We start from the raw sequence: 17,771 nt of genomic DNA on the forward strand, positions 1-17,771 counted from the left end.
CTGTAAAAAATGTGATTAATTATACCTTCTCCTCATTGATTGTGGGGATTTGAGAAAATGTATTTAAAATGTCTCATAAATAACAGGCATTCAAATAGGGCAGTAGTCTTTTTTTTTGTAAAGTTTTTATTTACTTATTTTGAGAGACAGAGAGAGACAGAGAGAGACAGCATGAGTCAGGGAGGGGCAGAGAGAGAGAGAGAGAGGAAGAGAGAGAATCCCAAGCAGGCTCTGAGCTGTCAGCGCAGAACCCGATGCGGGGCTCAAATTCACAAACAGTGAAATCATGACCCAAGCCAAAATCAAGAGTCAGACACTTAACTGACTGAGCCCCCCAAGCACCCCAGGACAGTAGTCTTTTTAATTACAAAGCTCAGTAAGAATAATAGCTAACACTATTTGAATGCTTTTATGATATACAAGCTACTATGTAAATAATGCACTTTACAGAGTTAATTTCACTTAAACTTCCCACAACTCTTGGAAGTAGGAACTATTATAGTATTCCTTTCTACTTGTGGGGAGACTGAGTCATGAAAAAATGCCCAAGAGATGCTTACATAGATAGTAAGTGATATAGCTGGCACTTAATCCCTAATTAAGTGAACTTCACATGCCTTGGTGCTAATCTCTTTGCTAGTTAATTAGCTCCACCAATTCAGCTCCAACTGAAATGCTCCAAATCTCCTCAAGTTCTGCAGGGCTTTTCATAACTCATCACAGCCTAACACAACTGAAAACAGTTTAATACATAACTTTTGGAAAATTCACCTTCAGGTAAACACTCCATATCTTACATCAATGAAATACTTATTCCCACCCCTTGCCTGCCCATCTATTTTGCCCCTCCCAACAAATATCTCTAGTTAAAGGAAAACAGAATATTATTAAGAGAGCTAATGCAAACCTTTTTCAAAAAATTTATCCTATAATCACCCTAAAAGCTTGCAATTTCAAAGCTAGGCTGCAGAACAGCACACTGGATTAATTATGCCAGACTGCAGCAATAACCTTGAATTAAAGCTGCAACCTTCTATTTTTAAGAAACACTTGCCTTTCTGGTTGATGAAACCTGTCGTCCCATCAGGTAACAGACGTGACCAGGAAAGAGAGAAGCGGTAATGAGTCAATCCAAGCTGTTTGATACATTTCAAATCTTCCTCCCACAGAGTGTAGCTGCCACAAGCTACATCGCCAGTCTGGTTCTGGAAAACTCTCTCTCCTCCCTGATGGGTGAATGTGTCCCAGACACTAGGGCCTTTTCCATCTGCATCCCAGCCTCCTGAGAAAAAGAAGAAAATGAAACGGTTACACTCTTGACATCAAGAGGCATATGTGGAATGTAAATATTTGTCGCCAAAAGAACATACCTCATTAACTCAATGTACCATATTTATAACTTTAAAATATGCCTTTAAAATAACATGCATGAGCGAGTTATGTGTTTAGCTGTCCTTGATCCCTGAAGCTGACTGGTAGCAAATGAAAAATGATTGCATACTGCTGCTGCATCACAGGCTTTCATGGTTCATTTTCTGAAGATTTCCCAGCTGGTAAACAGAGGCAGGCCCCAGCTTATGAATGTCTGAGTTGAAAATATCTCCTCCTGGCCATGACTGACACGTCTTGTCCTTGCTGTGCCTGATGGAGTCTCAGGACCTTGTCTTTGGCCCTCTACACTTGAACCCTATTTTCTGTTAGTTACCACTGGAGCCTGCAATGGTCCAGTCAATTATTGTGGGGAGGGCACTAGTTTCTGCCGCTGTTGACATGATATTAGCGTCCTACATTCATTCATTCATACCTCCATTAATTCCACAAATGTTATGTGTCAGGCTCTATGCTGAGCACAGGAGATACCAGGGCGAACTCTGCTGTGCTTCCTGTCCTTGGAGAAGTTAGCTATGGGCAACTGCAAAACAGCTGAGGTAAAAGCCTTGCCAGAAAACCAAGGAGGGGCATTTATCCAGATGTGGACTAGAGTCGGGGGTCTCTTAGAAAAATGACTTTTAGACAGACACCTAAAGGAAAAGTTGGGTCATCAAGATGAATTGCTGGGAAGTGGGGGTGGATACAAAATAGAAAAAAGGGAGCTAAGATCCAAAGCCTCACAGGAAAGAGAGAGTGTTGCATATTAGAAGAACAGAAAGTAAAAATTGCATTAGATTTGGAGTATCTGTACACATAGAAATGTTGTTTAAAATGATAGTTAAAATGCATTCTATGGTATAAAGGAGTAATTTTAAAAATCTCGTGACTCCCTAATTCCACTTCTAGGTACATACCCTGGAGAAATGCTCATGTATTTTCACAAAGAGATTATATGAGATCATTGAGGCAGAGACGTCTGTACTAACAAAATCCTGGAAACAACCTACATTCTACCAACAGTAGAACAGATCATTAATTTGAGGTATAAGCATACAGAGGAAACACTAATCAGCAGTTAAGGGAAATGAATCAGAGAGTAACCCTGTGCTACACTCTGAATGTTTGTATCCCCCAAAACTTACGTTGAAATCCTAATAGCCAATGTGAAGGTATTAGGAGGTGGGATCTTTGGGAGGTGCTTCAGACATGAGGGTGGAGCCCTCATGAATGAGTTGGTGCCCTTGTAAGAGACCCCAGAGTTCCCTAGTCCTCTGTGCCATGTGAAAACATAGATATCTGTGATGCAGAAGAGGGCCCTTGCCCAGCCACTCTCACCTCAGACTTGCAGCCTCTGGAATTGTGAGAAATAAGCCTTCCAGTTTATGGTGTTTTGTTATTAGACTCCAAATGGACTCAGCCTCAAAACTATGAAGTTATACAAACAAAAAAAAAATGAGATTCAAAAGAATGTATCCAGGGATAAAGAGATGGAATTCAGAATTTTAGGGCAGTAAGACTATGCTACATGATAATGTAATTGTGGATATATTTATCAAAACCCATAAACTATGAACTTTATTTAATGATACTGCATTGATATTCATTCATCACTCATAATAATTGTTCCACAGTAATGCAAGATGTTACTAGTAAGGCAACTAGGGGAATGGGGTATATGGAAACTCTCAGGATTTTCTGCCCAATTTTCCTGTAAACTTAAAATTATTCTAAAATATGAAGCCTACTGATTTTTTTAAAGAATATATACAATACGAAAAAAAGAACATATACATTTATCATGTTTTGTATATTTTTAAATATGTAAAAACAATCTGTGTATTTTCTGAACACACAGATACAAGGTAAACGTATAACATGCCTGGGAATGGTCAATTCAGGCTAGTGGTTACCGTTGGGGAGAAAAAGAGGGTAATGGAACCTGGGAGGAGTGTGACTGCAATTCTTATGTTTCCTTCCTTAAACTGGGTTAGGAGCATACGGGTAGGTATTTATTACATTATTCCCAACCCTTTTAATGTGTCTAAAATATTTCATAATTATTTTATTTTAAAGTGTATTTATTTACTATTTTGCAAGAGAGTGTGTGCGTGTGTGTGTGCGCGCATGTGTGAGCGGGTAAGGAGCAGGGAGAGAAGGAGAGAGAGAATCTCAACCAGGCTCCACGCTATAAGCATGGAGCCTGATGCAGGGCTCAAACTCACGAATTGTGAGATCGTGACCTGAGCCAAAATGAAGAGTATGATGCTTTAACAGACTGAGCCACCCAGGTGCCCCTCATAATAATTTTTATATAAGAAAGGAGGTCACAGATAGAGTAGAGTAGACCAAAGCAATTACAGGAAGGTCTTTCAGGTCTCACTTAGCATCTACTTACTCATATTGTGCATACAATTCAAACAGGATTGGGTATTAGGTTTTGGACCCACACAAGGACAGCATAGGCTGTAAGTTATGGGAGGGGACCACAGGGAGACAGGAGAGGCTAGTAAAAGGAAGAGCTCTGACAAGAGCAAACATGACAGTTGAAATCAAGTAGGATACTAAGTATCTATACAAAGAAATCGTGAATATTAAAAATTACTATACTCTGGAGTCATCATATAGAGGCAAAAAGCTATATACATTCCAATGGCTCTCAATTTATGTCTATATATGAGGTTTAGAGGGATGGGGGAAAATACTGATATCCAATCTTAGAAGGAAACGGGTATGAATACTAAAATACAATTTAGTCAAATATGGTGCTCATAGTTTTGGATAAGTGATTTAACAGATGAAGAACTTAATCTCAGAGAGTTTAAGCAATAGCGTTCTAGTAAATATTAACAACTGGCTATACATTTAAAACTGTGGGGGCACCTGGCTGGCTCAACTGGTAGAGAATGCTACTCTTGATCCTAGGGTTGTGAGTCCAAGCCCCACATTAGGGAGAGAGCTTACTTAAAAAAAACAAATAAAAATAAAGTATGTGTACATATGTTAATTAGAAATTTTATTGACACAAAAGCCATGTAATACACAATTTCCAAATAATATGTAATGCTCTTTCTATAAATTCCATATGGCCAACTGATTCTCATAGAACGCTCACTTAGGTTTTTGCCAAATTTTTATATTGGTAGCCAAGCTATGGCTGCGACCTAACAAATGTGTGTAGTTCTCATGTGAATGTTAACTGATATGTTTGCTTAAATTAACAGGCAAGATAAAAGGAAAACAACAGAATTTCACTTGTTCATCAGTGATATGAGCTACGTCTTCACTGAATTGGATAATGTTTTCAAACACTGGAAGAAAATTTCCTCAAACATCAGTCCTACTTACAATGTAACGCTACAGATGTGACACACTTTTAACTTCACTCTGAATTATTAAGATTGTCTCTATCACTTTCTTAGGTCTTGACAATCAACAAAACGATACATTAAATACCGACTTGGCAGCACTTGGCCAATTCCTACAGTGTTAATACTTCCACCATGGCCAAGTTCAAGCAACCAAAGGGATAGCACTGAAGGTGGGTGGGGAAGAGATGAATGGTAGCACAGCATTATATAGGATTTCTTCTATACAGATACAAGAATAAGCTAAGTAACCTTGGGTTATTTACAGGGGCATGGGGAATAATAAAATTTAGTAAATTTCTATAATTTAATTTTGAATCATGAATATGTTAAGAATCAGCTCACAAAATTGCTGAAAGCTTAACAGTAGGTACTGGTGAACCAGTGCAAGCTGGCTTCCCCAGTCACTGGTAAATGGCTTGTCTAAGAGCACACTGGTAGTAAGTAGCAAAGCCAAGTTGTATTTCCAGATCTGCCTGATTTTGAAGTCCAAGTCCTTCCAATGAAATATGCTACTTTTAGTAATAATTACTCTGAGTGATGAAGGAAGAGTCAATTGATGCCTGTGCTAGTCAATTTATAGAGCCTAAGAAGTGTATAACATGATTTATTATACCTTTTGGAAAATACTCCATTGAAAGTGCATAAAACAAATTCTGGCAATTTTGAAAGGTAAATGTCAGTTAGTAGGAAAACGTGGAGCAGCTCATCCTACACGTACACTAGTTAGAGCATATCTAGGCAATATTGTTTCCACGAGAAACTAAAATTTGAATTTTAATTAACCATTATAATTGATATTTTGATAAAAAAACATATAGTGGGTGGGACTCATCAGTACATTAATGTAAATTTTGCTGAATTAGTGGTATCAATAACTCACTTGTTCACTACGGATTTTCTCTAGATGCAATTATGTCCATATTCTAAAAGTGTGACTGTCCTTTATAAGGAATGAGACTACCATTTTCAGATGGACTACATACCCTGAGACATCCTTCAGACAACTACAGTTTCTGGATGAAATATAGGAACTACATTTTTAAATGTGTCATTGATCTGGTGGGATGGTAGGTAACTCAAAAATAAAGTGAGTGAGGCAATTCAGAAGCACAAATGAATAACGAGGCAGGCTTTTGTCCTGAGAGCATCTGCCAATCCCAGATTATGTGAGCTGCCATTTTAATGGCCTTCTGGGACCAGGCAGAAAGGAGCAAAGTCTAAATCTTATCAAAGATGGGAAGCCACATGAAGATGTTTACATAAGGCTGGCAATGGAAGGACCTCACACTCTAAATAAGAAACAAACCCTACCTGAGAAAGAGGCAACAAAGCAACTAGCTTGACACAAAGTTGGGTGGAAGGGGGAAATGACTCCTCAATATCTGCACCAAAAATCCAACCCTCCAACCATTAATCAAGTGTGATAATGAAAAAAGATACTATCAGACATATGAGCTCTCACTGGATATTGAAAAAAAATTTCCTCTCATTGGATATTACAGGAGGATAAATTTCACCAGAATAATCATGCATACCAAGAGAGAAAATCCTAGGATCCAGGAAACAAGGAATTCAGCAGAAAAAGATCAAGAAAGGGTATGTCTGGGCTAATGGTAAAAAGAGACCTCCAAGGATACAGCTGTGCAGCAAACCCAGGGACTAACCAGCCCATGTAAGCATGTCATAGGCTATAAGAAAAAGTTCTCCAAGAAAATTAAACTCATAGAATATCTAGTATGATTTTTTTCAAGTATAAATTTTTATTATGGAATTGTCAACATGCACAAAAGTAGACAGAATAATACCGCGAAGCCCCATGAACCCGTGGCTCAGCTTTAACATTTTCAACATGGTGCCAATCTTGTTTCATCTGTATCCATTCAAACTCCTCCATTCAATCTGTAAACATTACAGTATATGCTCTGATAAGAATATTTTTTAATTGTGGTAAAATACACATAAAACCACTTACCACCTTAACCATTTTTTAGCGTAAAGTTCTGTTGGATAGTTCTGTGGCATTAAGAACATTCATACCATTGTGGGACCATTACCACATCCATCTCCAGAACTCTTTTCATCTTGTAAAACAGAAACTCTATAACAAGTTAGCAGTAACTCCCTGCTTTTTATGCTATTAGAATTGTGCATAGGGTCAGTGAAAAGCAGGGGGCTAAGGGAGAGAAAGTGGACAAGTGGGTAAATCCTCACCTTTCACATTGAGAAGTCAATAGATTATGCCTACAACAGGACTAAAATCAAGAACTTGTAATAAAAGAATGTTTAAAATATAGTGGTCAGGGTGCCTGGGTGGGTCAGTTCATTGAGCATCTAACTTCAGCTCAGGTCATGATCTCATGGTTCGTGAGTTCCAGCCCCACACCCAGCTTGCTGCTGTCAGCACAGAGCCTGCTTTGGATCTTCTGTACCCCCTTCTCTCTAACCCTCTCCCCCTCAACTTGCACTCTCTCTTTCATAAATAAATAAATAAATAAATAAATAAATAAATAAATAAAAGTCAATACCAAAAGGATTACCTGAAAGAGTTAAAGGGGCTTCCTCTAGAGAGAGGAACATGGAAAGGGACCAGGCATTGATGGTTTCTCAGTCTTATTTTACTCTTTAAATTATTTTATTTATTTTTTTAATGTTTTATTTATTTTTGAGACAGAGAGAGACACAGCATGAGCAGGGGAGGGGCAGAGAGAAAGGGAGACACAGAATCTGAAGCAGGCTCCAGGCTCTGAGCTGTCAGCACACAGCCTGACGCGGGCTCGAACTCACAAACCCGAGATCATGACCTGAGCCGAAGTCAGACGCTCAACCGACGGATATAACTGAATTTCACGATATAAAAACTACAGTGGCTGAGATGAAAAATACACCAGATAGGAGTAATAGCAGATGAAACACTGTAGAAGAAAAGATCAGTGTACTTGAAGACATAGCAATGGACACCCTCTAAAATGAAACATGATGGGGAGGAAAAAAAGACTCGAATGTAAACAAAGGATCACCGACCCCTAGGACAACTTCATTTAGCTTAATATACATGTAATCAGAATCTCCAAAGGAGAAAAAAAGGAAGGGGCAAAAAAATTTTTTTGAAGAAATAATGACTGAATTTTTTAAAATTTGATCAGTGAATCCCAAGCACAAGACAAACGAAGAAAGCTATGCCAAAGCATAATCACGTTGCTCAGAACCAGTCTGAAGAGAAAAATCTTAAATGCTACCAGAGGAAAAAGATGTGTAATATCTAGAGGAACAAATATAAGAATACAGTAGTTTGTTGTCACAAGCCATGCAAGCAAGAAGACAATGGAGTGACATCTTTAAAATAATGAAAGGGGAAAAAATTTAACTAGAATTTTATTCCAGTAAAAATATGTTCCAAAAATGAAGGCTAAATACTTTTCCAGACATACAAAAGCTCAAAGGATTCATCACCAGCAAACCCTCAATGCATTAAAGCAAGTCCTTCAGGCAGACGGCAATGGATACCAGATGGAGGTACGGATCTACACGATGGAATGAAGAGCACCAGAAATGGTAATTACACGGGCGAATACATAAGATTCTTCTACTATTCAAGTCTCTTTAATACATAATTTATTGGGTAAAGAAAAATAATCACACTGTAATATAGAGTTTATAACATATGTAGGCATAAAACGTATGGCAACAGTACACAAAGGCCAGGGAGGGAAAAATAGAAGGATGTTGTTGTAAAAGTCTTTAGTTATGCATGAAGTGGTATAATACCACTTGAAGGTAGACTGTAGCAAGTTAAAGATGTATACTATAAATCCTACAGGAAACACTAAAATAATAAAACATGGAATTAGAGCTAGTAAGCTAAGAAATAATATATAATAGAGTCATTAAAAATAAGTTATCTGAGAAAGGCAGGAAAAGAGGGAAATGAGAATAAAAGACAGATGGAAGAAATAGAAAACAAATAGCAAGATGGTAGATTTAAACCCAACCACATCAATAATATCATTAAATGTAAATGAGTCTAAACAATTGAAAGAGATTATCAGATTGGATAAAAATGCCAGACTCAGCTACATACTGCCTACAAGAAACCCACTTTAAATATAAAGACAAAAGAAGGTTAAAAGTGTCAGGGCGAAAAAAGACACACCATGCTAATTCTAACCAAAGAAAACTAGAGTCGTTATGATGATAACAGGGTAGATTTCAGAGCAAGAATATTACTAGGGATAACAAAAGTCATTTCATAAAATTAAAGGGTCAATTTATCAAGAGGACTTACAATCCTAAATGTTTATGCACCTACTGACAGAGATCCAAAACTCATGAAGCAGAACCTAACAGAACTGCAAAATATAGACAAATCCACAATTGCATTTGGATATTTCAATTAAAAAGACCAACAAGACTATAGAAAAATGGACAAAAGATGTAAACAGTTCCTTCACAGAAGGAGAAACACATGGCTAGTAAACATTTAAAAAAATGTAAGAGATCATTAAAAATCTGGAAAATGCAAATGAAAACCGCAATGAGATACCATTCTACACCCACACAGTTGGCACAAATTTAAAAATTGGGCAATATCCAGCATTAGAGAGATTGTTGCATGGCAGCAATGTTTATACACTGCTGGTAAGAGAGCAATACGGAAATATTTAGTAAAGTTGAAGAAGCACATAAACCAAAACCTAGTAATTCGCATAGCACCATGTATCCTGTTACTACAAATGCAAACCGGGAGACATATATATCCATGACTGCAACAAAACAACAACAAAAACCCACACTGGATACAGCTGAAATTTCCTTTTCAGGACAATTAATCAATAAATGAATAAATAAACTATAGAAGAGTCATACGATGAAGATTATACTGGAGTAAGGAGTGAATGAACTACATGTATACAGATCAGCATGCATAAATCTCCCAGATATGATATTGAGAGGGAAAAAGCAAATTACAAAAAACATACAATGATACATTTCCATTTGTATGATATCCAAAACATCTCAAACTCACAATCTAGCTGATATCAGACAACAAAATTCTTAGACTACATCAAGATAAAAGTTGTATTAAGATATTGTAAAAACACTATGAGAGAATCAAGAAGAAAGCACTGAAGAGTTACTTTTGTCATTGGGAGTCAGATAGACTTGCCCAGGAGAAATACGTAAGGCAAGTGTTGAAAAATGAGTTAAGAGTTCTCACAGTGGACCTGATAAGGGAAAAAGCAAATGCATAATTCAGTAGCAATGCTGAGGGTGAACTGCAGAAAGAACGCAGTAGAGACACAAAGACCCCCCAGTTAGCAGGTCATTGCAATTATTTTTTGGTAAGAAATTATAAGCTTCTTTTATTTATTTTTCTTTTAAACTTTTTAAACAGTTTTATTTATTTTTGAGAGACAGAGAGAGACAGAGCACAAGCGGGCAAGAGGCAGAGAGCAAGAGGGAGACACAGAATCCAAAGCAGGGTTCAGACTCTTACTGTCAGCACAGAGCTGACACAGGTCTCGAACCCATGACTGTGAGATCATGACCTGAGCCGAAGTCAGATGCTTAACCAACTGAGCCACCCAGGCGCCCCTATTTTTTTTTAATTACTTGGAAGAAAATAAATTGTCTCTAAAGTCCTCACCATATTAGGACATAGAAGGGATTCCCACAAAAATGTAAAATATTGATATCACCCACAAACCTAAAATCAAAGATTTCCAAGGCTTCCAAGTATTATGAAAACAGCATTCTAGAGTCAGGCATAGGTGAGTTTAAGTCCTGTCTCTACCCTTTACTTCACTGCTCTGTACATACAAAGTGGGAAGATAGTATCTACTTCATGGGGTTCTAGTAAGATCAACTCAGCGAAAGCAAAAGCACTACTAGCAAGGTACGTGGCAGAAGGTACGGGCTCAACAGATATTCTTTTTCTTCTCTTCTAGATGCAACGCAACGAACACTACATTTACACAAAAAGCGACCAGTTGCTCTTTTTTTCTTCTGTCCATGGCCTACTCTTGATACCAGAGGACATACAAAGGAATTACTCTAACTAAAAATATTTGCAAACTTGCCTGCAATTAAGATTGGTGTCCATACTTGCATGACTAGGTCTACGGGACCCTTGGCTTCCTGATTTGGAAGACATCATTACAAGTGGGGCCGTGTCACTTTCACTTTTGCCATGACAATACCCTCTGAGAGGACATAGATCTATTTGGACTTCAGTCCTCTGCATAAAAAGAAACCATGTCAGATAAAAATAAGTAAGTGTAGAGCATATGTGTACGTGTGTGTGTGTGTGTGTGTGTACTCTTGCTTCAACACCCAAAACTGACATTGCCACATCACCTCTTTTTAGAAGTATTCCCTGACTCCACATTAGACCAACGCCCTCCTCGGTGCACACTCTGTACAATTAACACATTATGTTGAGTCATCTTTAAAAATACCTTTGTCTCCTTTCCACTTTGAGCTCTGTCAAGGCAGGGCCCAGGTTTCACTCATTTATCTATGTCTCTCGCGTGCCACAAATGACATAAGGAAATACAGGTTCCCAGTTATCTGAACGTAGAGCGTTCCTAGGAAACCTTTCGTAACCTGAAATGGCATAAAGTGAAGAGTATCCCCTGTTGGCATATACCACGTTCCACTTTTACGAAAAAAACCATGACACCATTACCATACTAATGCAGAGCAGTGGCATAACATAAACTTTCAGAAAGCAGGGGCTACCTGTAGTATGTGCTAAGTAAAATGGCTTCTGTGAGGTGTGTTTAGCATTAAAAATAAATATTGATATTTGCTATCTCATCACTTCACAGAAATATGCAGAAGTTATTTTAATGCTCATAAGTTATTGCAAATTATTTGAGAAATGAAATGTGATTAAAAATTCAAGTAATTGCCATTTATAAGTTAGGACCTGGTGTACTTTCAGACAAAAATATGTTTATTTTGGCAATTAACGTTCAAATGTATTAAACATAACTATTCTATGTGGAAATTTAAAGTTGTGGTGAGCAAAGGTTCCCTGATCTACTCGCAGCATTCGGTGTCCAAAGCTATTTCAGAAGGGACAGGGCTCCCAAAGTGACAAGAAAAAACATTATACTCTATGGAAATACATTTCAATATCATGTCACAGGAGGGTGGACGGTTCCAGAAAAGTTGTCTCCAAGAAAAAAAAAAAAAGGAAAAAAAAAAGAGAGAAATGAGAAACTGATAAAGCATCCGATGTGTTTGGCCAACAGTGTGGGGATGAATTAGTGAAAGAACCCCAGAACAGGAAGCCATCAACAACAGCCAATCATTAACTGTCAGGCAAAACAAAACCACACACGAGAAGAAACTCAACCAGAGGACGTTAAGTGGCTCACTTGTGCACAATTTTTATATAAAACAGTGATGTAAAAACTGAATGAAGATTTAAACAAAATGTGTTATATAACAAAATGGGAAAAAATGGAGGCGAAAAAGTTTGCTTTGTGAGTATGGTGCTACAACAAGCTTAAAAGAAAAAATAACTCATCTTACAAAATGGGAAGTCACAGGGCACCTGGGTGGCTCAGTCGGTTGAGCATCGACTTCATCTCAGGTGATGATCTCAGAGTTCGTGGATTCGAGCCCTGTGTCAGGCTCTGTGCTGACAGCTCGGAATCTGGAGCCTGTTTCGGATTCTGTGTCTCCTCTCTGCCCCTCCCTCCCCTACTTATGTTCTGTCTCTCTTTGTTTCTCAAAAATAAACAAATATTAAAAAGAAATTTTTTAAATAGGAAGTCACTGTTATATTTTCAACTACAATATCAAATAATGACTCTCTATGTATGCTATTTAGAAACACAAAAGTAAATACTAGAACAAGATGATAGGACTCTCGGCTTTAAGGAAACTAAGTAAGAAGTTGAGAGTAGTGACATAAAAGATCTTTCTTGGTTGTTGGGTGTTATAATTCTCACAGCACTATCTGAGTTTTTAATCTAAGTACATGTTATGAAGACAAAATTAAACATTAAATTTGGAATTACAAGAGAAGAGAGATTGGAGGCCTATGTCTACCCTGTTTCCAGGTTAGGAGTGGTAGAACACCCAGAGGCACGTGATAATGTCCAAGTGTGCTGTCCATCGTCCCAGGCACTGGGCTGCTACTGATATTTAGCGGCAGGGCCAATAATGAAGGCCTGCCCAGTGCAGAGAAGCCACACACAAAACCAAGAAATGCCAACAGCACCTCCACTGGGATACACCGCACTCAAGGGAAAAAGTAAAGAAAAAATAAATGGGTGGGGGTAGAAGGAGGAGGGGGAAAGCAAATGGAAACCATTACATAGAAAATATAAAATAATAATATGGCAGAAAAAAGTTGAAACCATGGTAACCATAAACCCATTAAATAGTCCTATTTGAACAAAATAAAGGTGAAGAGGAAAAATATTTACCATGTAAATATTGATAAAAATAAAGTGGATTTTGCAATATTAATATTATATTAATTATATTTATTGATTTTATAATTATTAATGTTATTATATAATTAATACTCCATTAATTCTGACTGGCTCATCAGAAAATCATACAGCTCTTAGTCCCAGAGTCATGGGTTCAAGCTTCAAGTGAGACGAAGAGATTACTTAAATAAATAAAACTTGGAACAATGTAAAAAAATGAATATAAAGAAAAAATCATATGGGGCAAAGAGTAATATTCTCATATTAATAAAAGTTATAGCCCACCAAAATTATATAGTAATCACGAACTTTTGTGCATCTATCAATACAGTTTTGAAGTATACAAGAAAAAACCTGTGATAAAAACAGGGATATACTGAAAACTCCACCAACAGGAGAAATGCTCTCAGAAAATGACAGAGAAAGAGAGAATTTGATTAACATAGTATATAAGCTTATTCTCTTACAGACAGATGTCTCTGTATGACTTTATATACATAGGTGTATATGTATGCATGTGTATATAACATAAGATACAGACATAGGGGAGAAAAGATTGTTACTCAACAAACAGAAAATTATTTTTCAAATACCTTGAAGTATTAACAAATATTAGAATTCATGCAGGCTACATTCTCTGACAATTAAACATAAAAGGAAGAAAGGAAAAAATGAAGAGAAAAGGAAGGGAGGGAGGGAGAGGAAGATTAACAAGAAAAAAATCAGTCAATGTATTTTTTTTAATTCTAACTAAATCTTGCAATAAACAGAAAATAAAGGCAGAATGATCGTTAAGGGGAAAAAATGTGTTATTAACATTATCTTAAGAAAAGGCAGAAACCTGAAAACAAACATCTTTAATGCAGCTAAATGCTTCAGAACAGACTTTCCCTCAACAGATGGAAGCTGAGGCAAATGGCTGGAGAGCCAGTGAGGAACCAGAGCAGAGAGCTGCACCTGCACCCAGGACGCCAGGCCCTCCACAGCAATGGGCAGGACCCCGAGGAAGCCACGGGCACGTCTAGGAGAAAGAGACTTCGTTCTAAATATCTGCCATAATCAGATGTCATGAAACTGCCTTAAGCATTTTCCTTTTTAGGGGTGCCTGGCTGGCTCAGTCAGTCGAGCTTGCGACTCTTGATTTCGGCTCAGGTCATGATCCCAGGGTTGTGGGATCGAGCCCTGCATCCGGCTCCATGCTGAGCATGGAGCCTACTTAAGACTCTCTCTCTCTCCTCTCTCTCTCTGTCTCTCTCTCTCTCTCTCTCTGTCTCTCTCTCTCTCTCTGCCCCTCCCCTGCTTGTGCTCTCTCAAAAATAAATAAATGTTAAAAACAATTTTTTTAAGTAAAGACAGAAAATATCCAGCATACAATAAGCCTTAATATCACTAAGCCCACCTGTGTTTATTTCTAAAGAGAAGACAAGAGCTACCCCCACCAAGTGTGAAGAGACAGTGGGGAAAAAAAAAAACTATATATATATATTATTTTTAATATTTTTTAATTTTATTTTTGAGAGAGAGGGAGAGAGACAGAGTGCAAGGAAGGTAAGGGCAGAGAGAGAGGGAGACACAGAATCTGAAGCAGGCTCTAGGCACTGAGCTGTCGGCACAGAGCCTGACTGTGGGGCTCAAACCCATGAACCAAACCGTGAGATCATGACCTGAGATGAAGTTGGATGCTTAACCGACTAAGCCACTCAGGAGCCCAAAAAAACAAAATTATTTTTAAGAGTGTGCCCTGAGGGGCGCCTGGCTGACTCAGTCAGTAGAGCATGTGACTCTTGACCTCAGAGTCATGAGTTCAAGCCCCACATTGGGCATGGAGCCTACTTGAAAAAGAAAAGAAAAAAAGAAGAAGAAGAAGAATGTGCCCTGAGTGTGCTGCATGTGGACTGCACTGTGTAATGTATAATAGAATGTGGATATAACTTAAGTACTGATTTAGTAATTCGGGGAAGTGATAAATTCTTCTAGAAATAAATGGTGAGAGGAAATATTTCAGTCCTCCTTGTGGGACTTGACCCTTGAACTCCAACTCTGCACTTGTCGTGTTGTTGTTTTCTGATGATCCTAATGTCTTTAGCTACAAAGGCTTCTCACACTCCCCTTTCATTTACTTTAGTCCTGTTTAACATATGCAGCTTTTTGTCTTAACTGCTTTTGCCTCTGCTATTCTGCTATAATTATTCTTATCTTTCAATTAAGTCTCTTTGCATTCAGCCATTGATGCATCGAAACATGCTATCTAGTGAAAGACACTTTTCTCTGTCTTTGAAGAAAAACCCCCACGCTTCTCTTCATCCATCAAAGCACTGCGGTAATCTGAACCGGCTTCAGCTTCTGATTGCCGCTATGCTAATCTGAGCCCCACTTGGAAGGATGGAACAGTATACTGGAAAAAGCATCATGATAATAATAATAGCTATCATTCATTAAGCCTTACAATGGCACAGGCACTTTGGCAAGCACTCTACGTCTGTAGAGAAAGAAAAAAAGTTTTCCTCGACCCTCTTAGGGTCCCTGGCTGGGTCTGAAAATTAAACTGACAAAGACAGAGGGGCACCTGGGTGGCTCAGTCGGTTAAGTGTCCAACTTTGACTCAGGTCATGATCTCACGGTTCATGGGTTTGAGCCCTGTGTCCAGCTCAGTGCTGACAGCTCGGAGCCTGGAGCCTGCTTCGGATTCTCTCTCTCTCTCTCTCTCTCTCTCTCTCTCTCTCTGCCCCTCCACCACTTATGCTCTAAACTGACAAAGACAGATTAATAGGCAAAAAGCATGTATTTAAGTTTTACATGCCCTGGGAGCCTTCGGAGGAAATGAAGACCTGAAGAAATGGTTAAACCTGAGTATTTTTATGCTAGGTTTGATGAAGAGTGGACAGGTATGGAGGAATATGATAGGTCACGGAGCATGAGGTAAGGGGAGGAAACTGGGGGAAAGTCGGCAAGGTCTATTTATTCTGATTCTTCTCAGTGTCCCTCCGTCTTCAAAGATAAGGATGCTCCTTTCCTGCAGGTATAGGGAAGGCACCTCTCACATGAGCGTTTCATGACCTCTGTCAGGGGAGAAGTGGCGGGAGGCCACAGCGACCTTCCCACTTCTGCTGTTTTGGTGCCGTAGCATGTCCTGAACTCCATCCCACAACTTTCTACCACTGATATCAACCCCCACTTAAACTGGAGGAATCTGAGTTTTCCTTAATTTTAAGGATTTAGAGGAAAGCTTAGGTAACTGACGAAAGTGAAATCGTAAGCCAGGTGTCACTGAACGGAGACTGTGTTCTTATTCACATTTTCTATAAGCATACGAAATTTATCTCTATGCCTTAGGATCTCTGTGACCTCAAGCAATTCACCCCACCTTTCTGTGCCTCTGTTTCCTTATCTTCAAAATGAGAGTGATAATAACACCTGGGTCATCCTACTTCATAGCATTGCTGAGAAAATTTATCGGATGTATTGTTGGGAGTTGATGCATTTAGAACTGGCTCCCGGGGACGTAGCGTATAATTGTTGGTAATAAACGGTTTTCATACCCACTACTCTAGCCTATACTGTCTCTCCTAAGAGGAGATCTCAAAGTAGCTAGTCTTTTTAGGAGCCCACCTTGTCTTGCCAGCCTCCTCAAGGTTCTCTTATCAGGACTAGCGGACTGTGTTGCTGCCCTGGCTCTTCGGGCTAGGGACCACCAAGCCTGTTGGGCGTGCAGTGTATCCTGTCTCCACAGTGTTGCAATTCCTCTGTTTCCTGCACTCAGTTGTCATTCTGGATTCTCAGCACCCTAAGAAGGTCATTCGTCCTGTTCTAGAACTTTGGGGGCAGGAGGAGATGACTCCTGGACAGCATGCACTGTAAAAGCTATCCCCCAGGGGCAAGTATTTTTCTCAGTAGCCTTTTTTTCTGTTTCCCTTTAAAAATAATAATAAAGTTCTTTTATTACATAACTGTGGGACAAGGGATCAACCATAAGTGCTTAAAATGCAAAAGGTGCCCTACATTTAAACCTCTCCTGCTCAGAAGAAATACCCCTTGCAACATTTAAATCCTTTAACTTTTTCCTCCCTCTTCCACATGAAAATTATAAACAGCACCATGCTGTTAATCTGTAACTTCCTAGTGGCATCATGGCAGATATAAAATACCCCCCAAAAATTTCAGCCTCTAGGAATTTGCCTGGCCTGGTTCCAGTAGCAAATCAACTCAAAGATTTTATAAGCAATAATTTGCTTTTCATTATTTTCCTATCACCAATCAGATTTTCATTGTACAACACAACTAAACAAAGAAAGGAGGGTTGGGGGGGGCGGGGAACTTCCTAAATCTACCCTATGAATTGCACCAGGTAAAGGACTCTGTTTGCCAGTTAAATACAATGGCCTTATTTTAAATAATTCCATGTTAATATATGTTTTCTAGAATACCTTTATAAATCTGGCATTTGTGCAAAGGGGCTAATGGCATCCTTTTTTTGACTAATAGAAATCACAGTCTTCAGAGTCAGCTGAATCTTTTTATCATACCAACAAATATTTATGGATCACACAATGCTGCAGATACGGAAGCATGACTCCAGACTTTA

The 17,771-nt window shown here is 38.6% G+C and overlaps 1 protein-coding gene across 5 annotated transcripts in view; it reads right to left on the reverse strand.

Moving 5' to 3' along the window:
* GBA3 (glucosylceramidase beta 3) overlaps positions 1 to 17,771 on the reverse strand; it is a 153,726-nt gene that overhangs the window by 101,206 nt on the left and 34,749 nt on the right. For all 5 annotated transcript variants that reach the window (XM_019829688.3, XM_045056538.1, XM_019829687.2 and 2 more), the window contains exon 2: positions 1,055 to 1,282. In XM_019829688.3, coding sequence (XP_019685247.2) covers positions 1,055 to 1,282 — 228 coding nt within the window. The remainder of the gene's footprint in view (positions 1 to 1,054; positions 1,283 to 17,771) is intronic.

The sequence above is a fragment of the Felis catus genome, chromosome B1, assembly GCF_018350175.1.
Source record: "Felis catus isolate Fca126 chromosome B1, F.catus_Fca126_mat1.0, whole genome shotgun sequence".
In the NCBI taxonomy this organism is placed as follows: Eukaryota; Metazoa; Chordata; class Mammalia; order Carnivora; family Felidae; genus Felis; species Felis catus.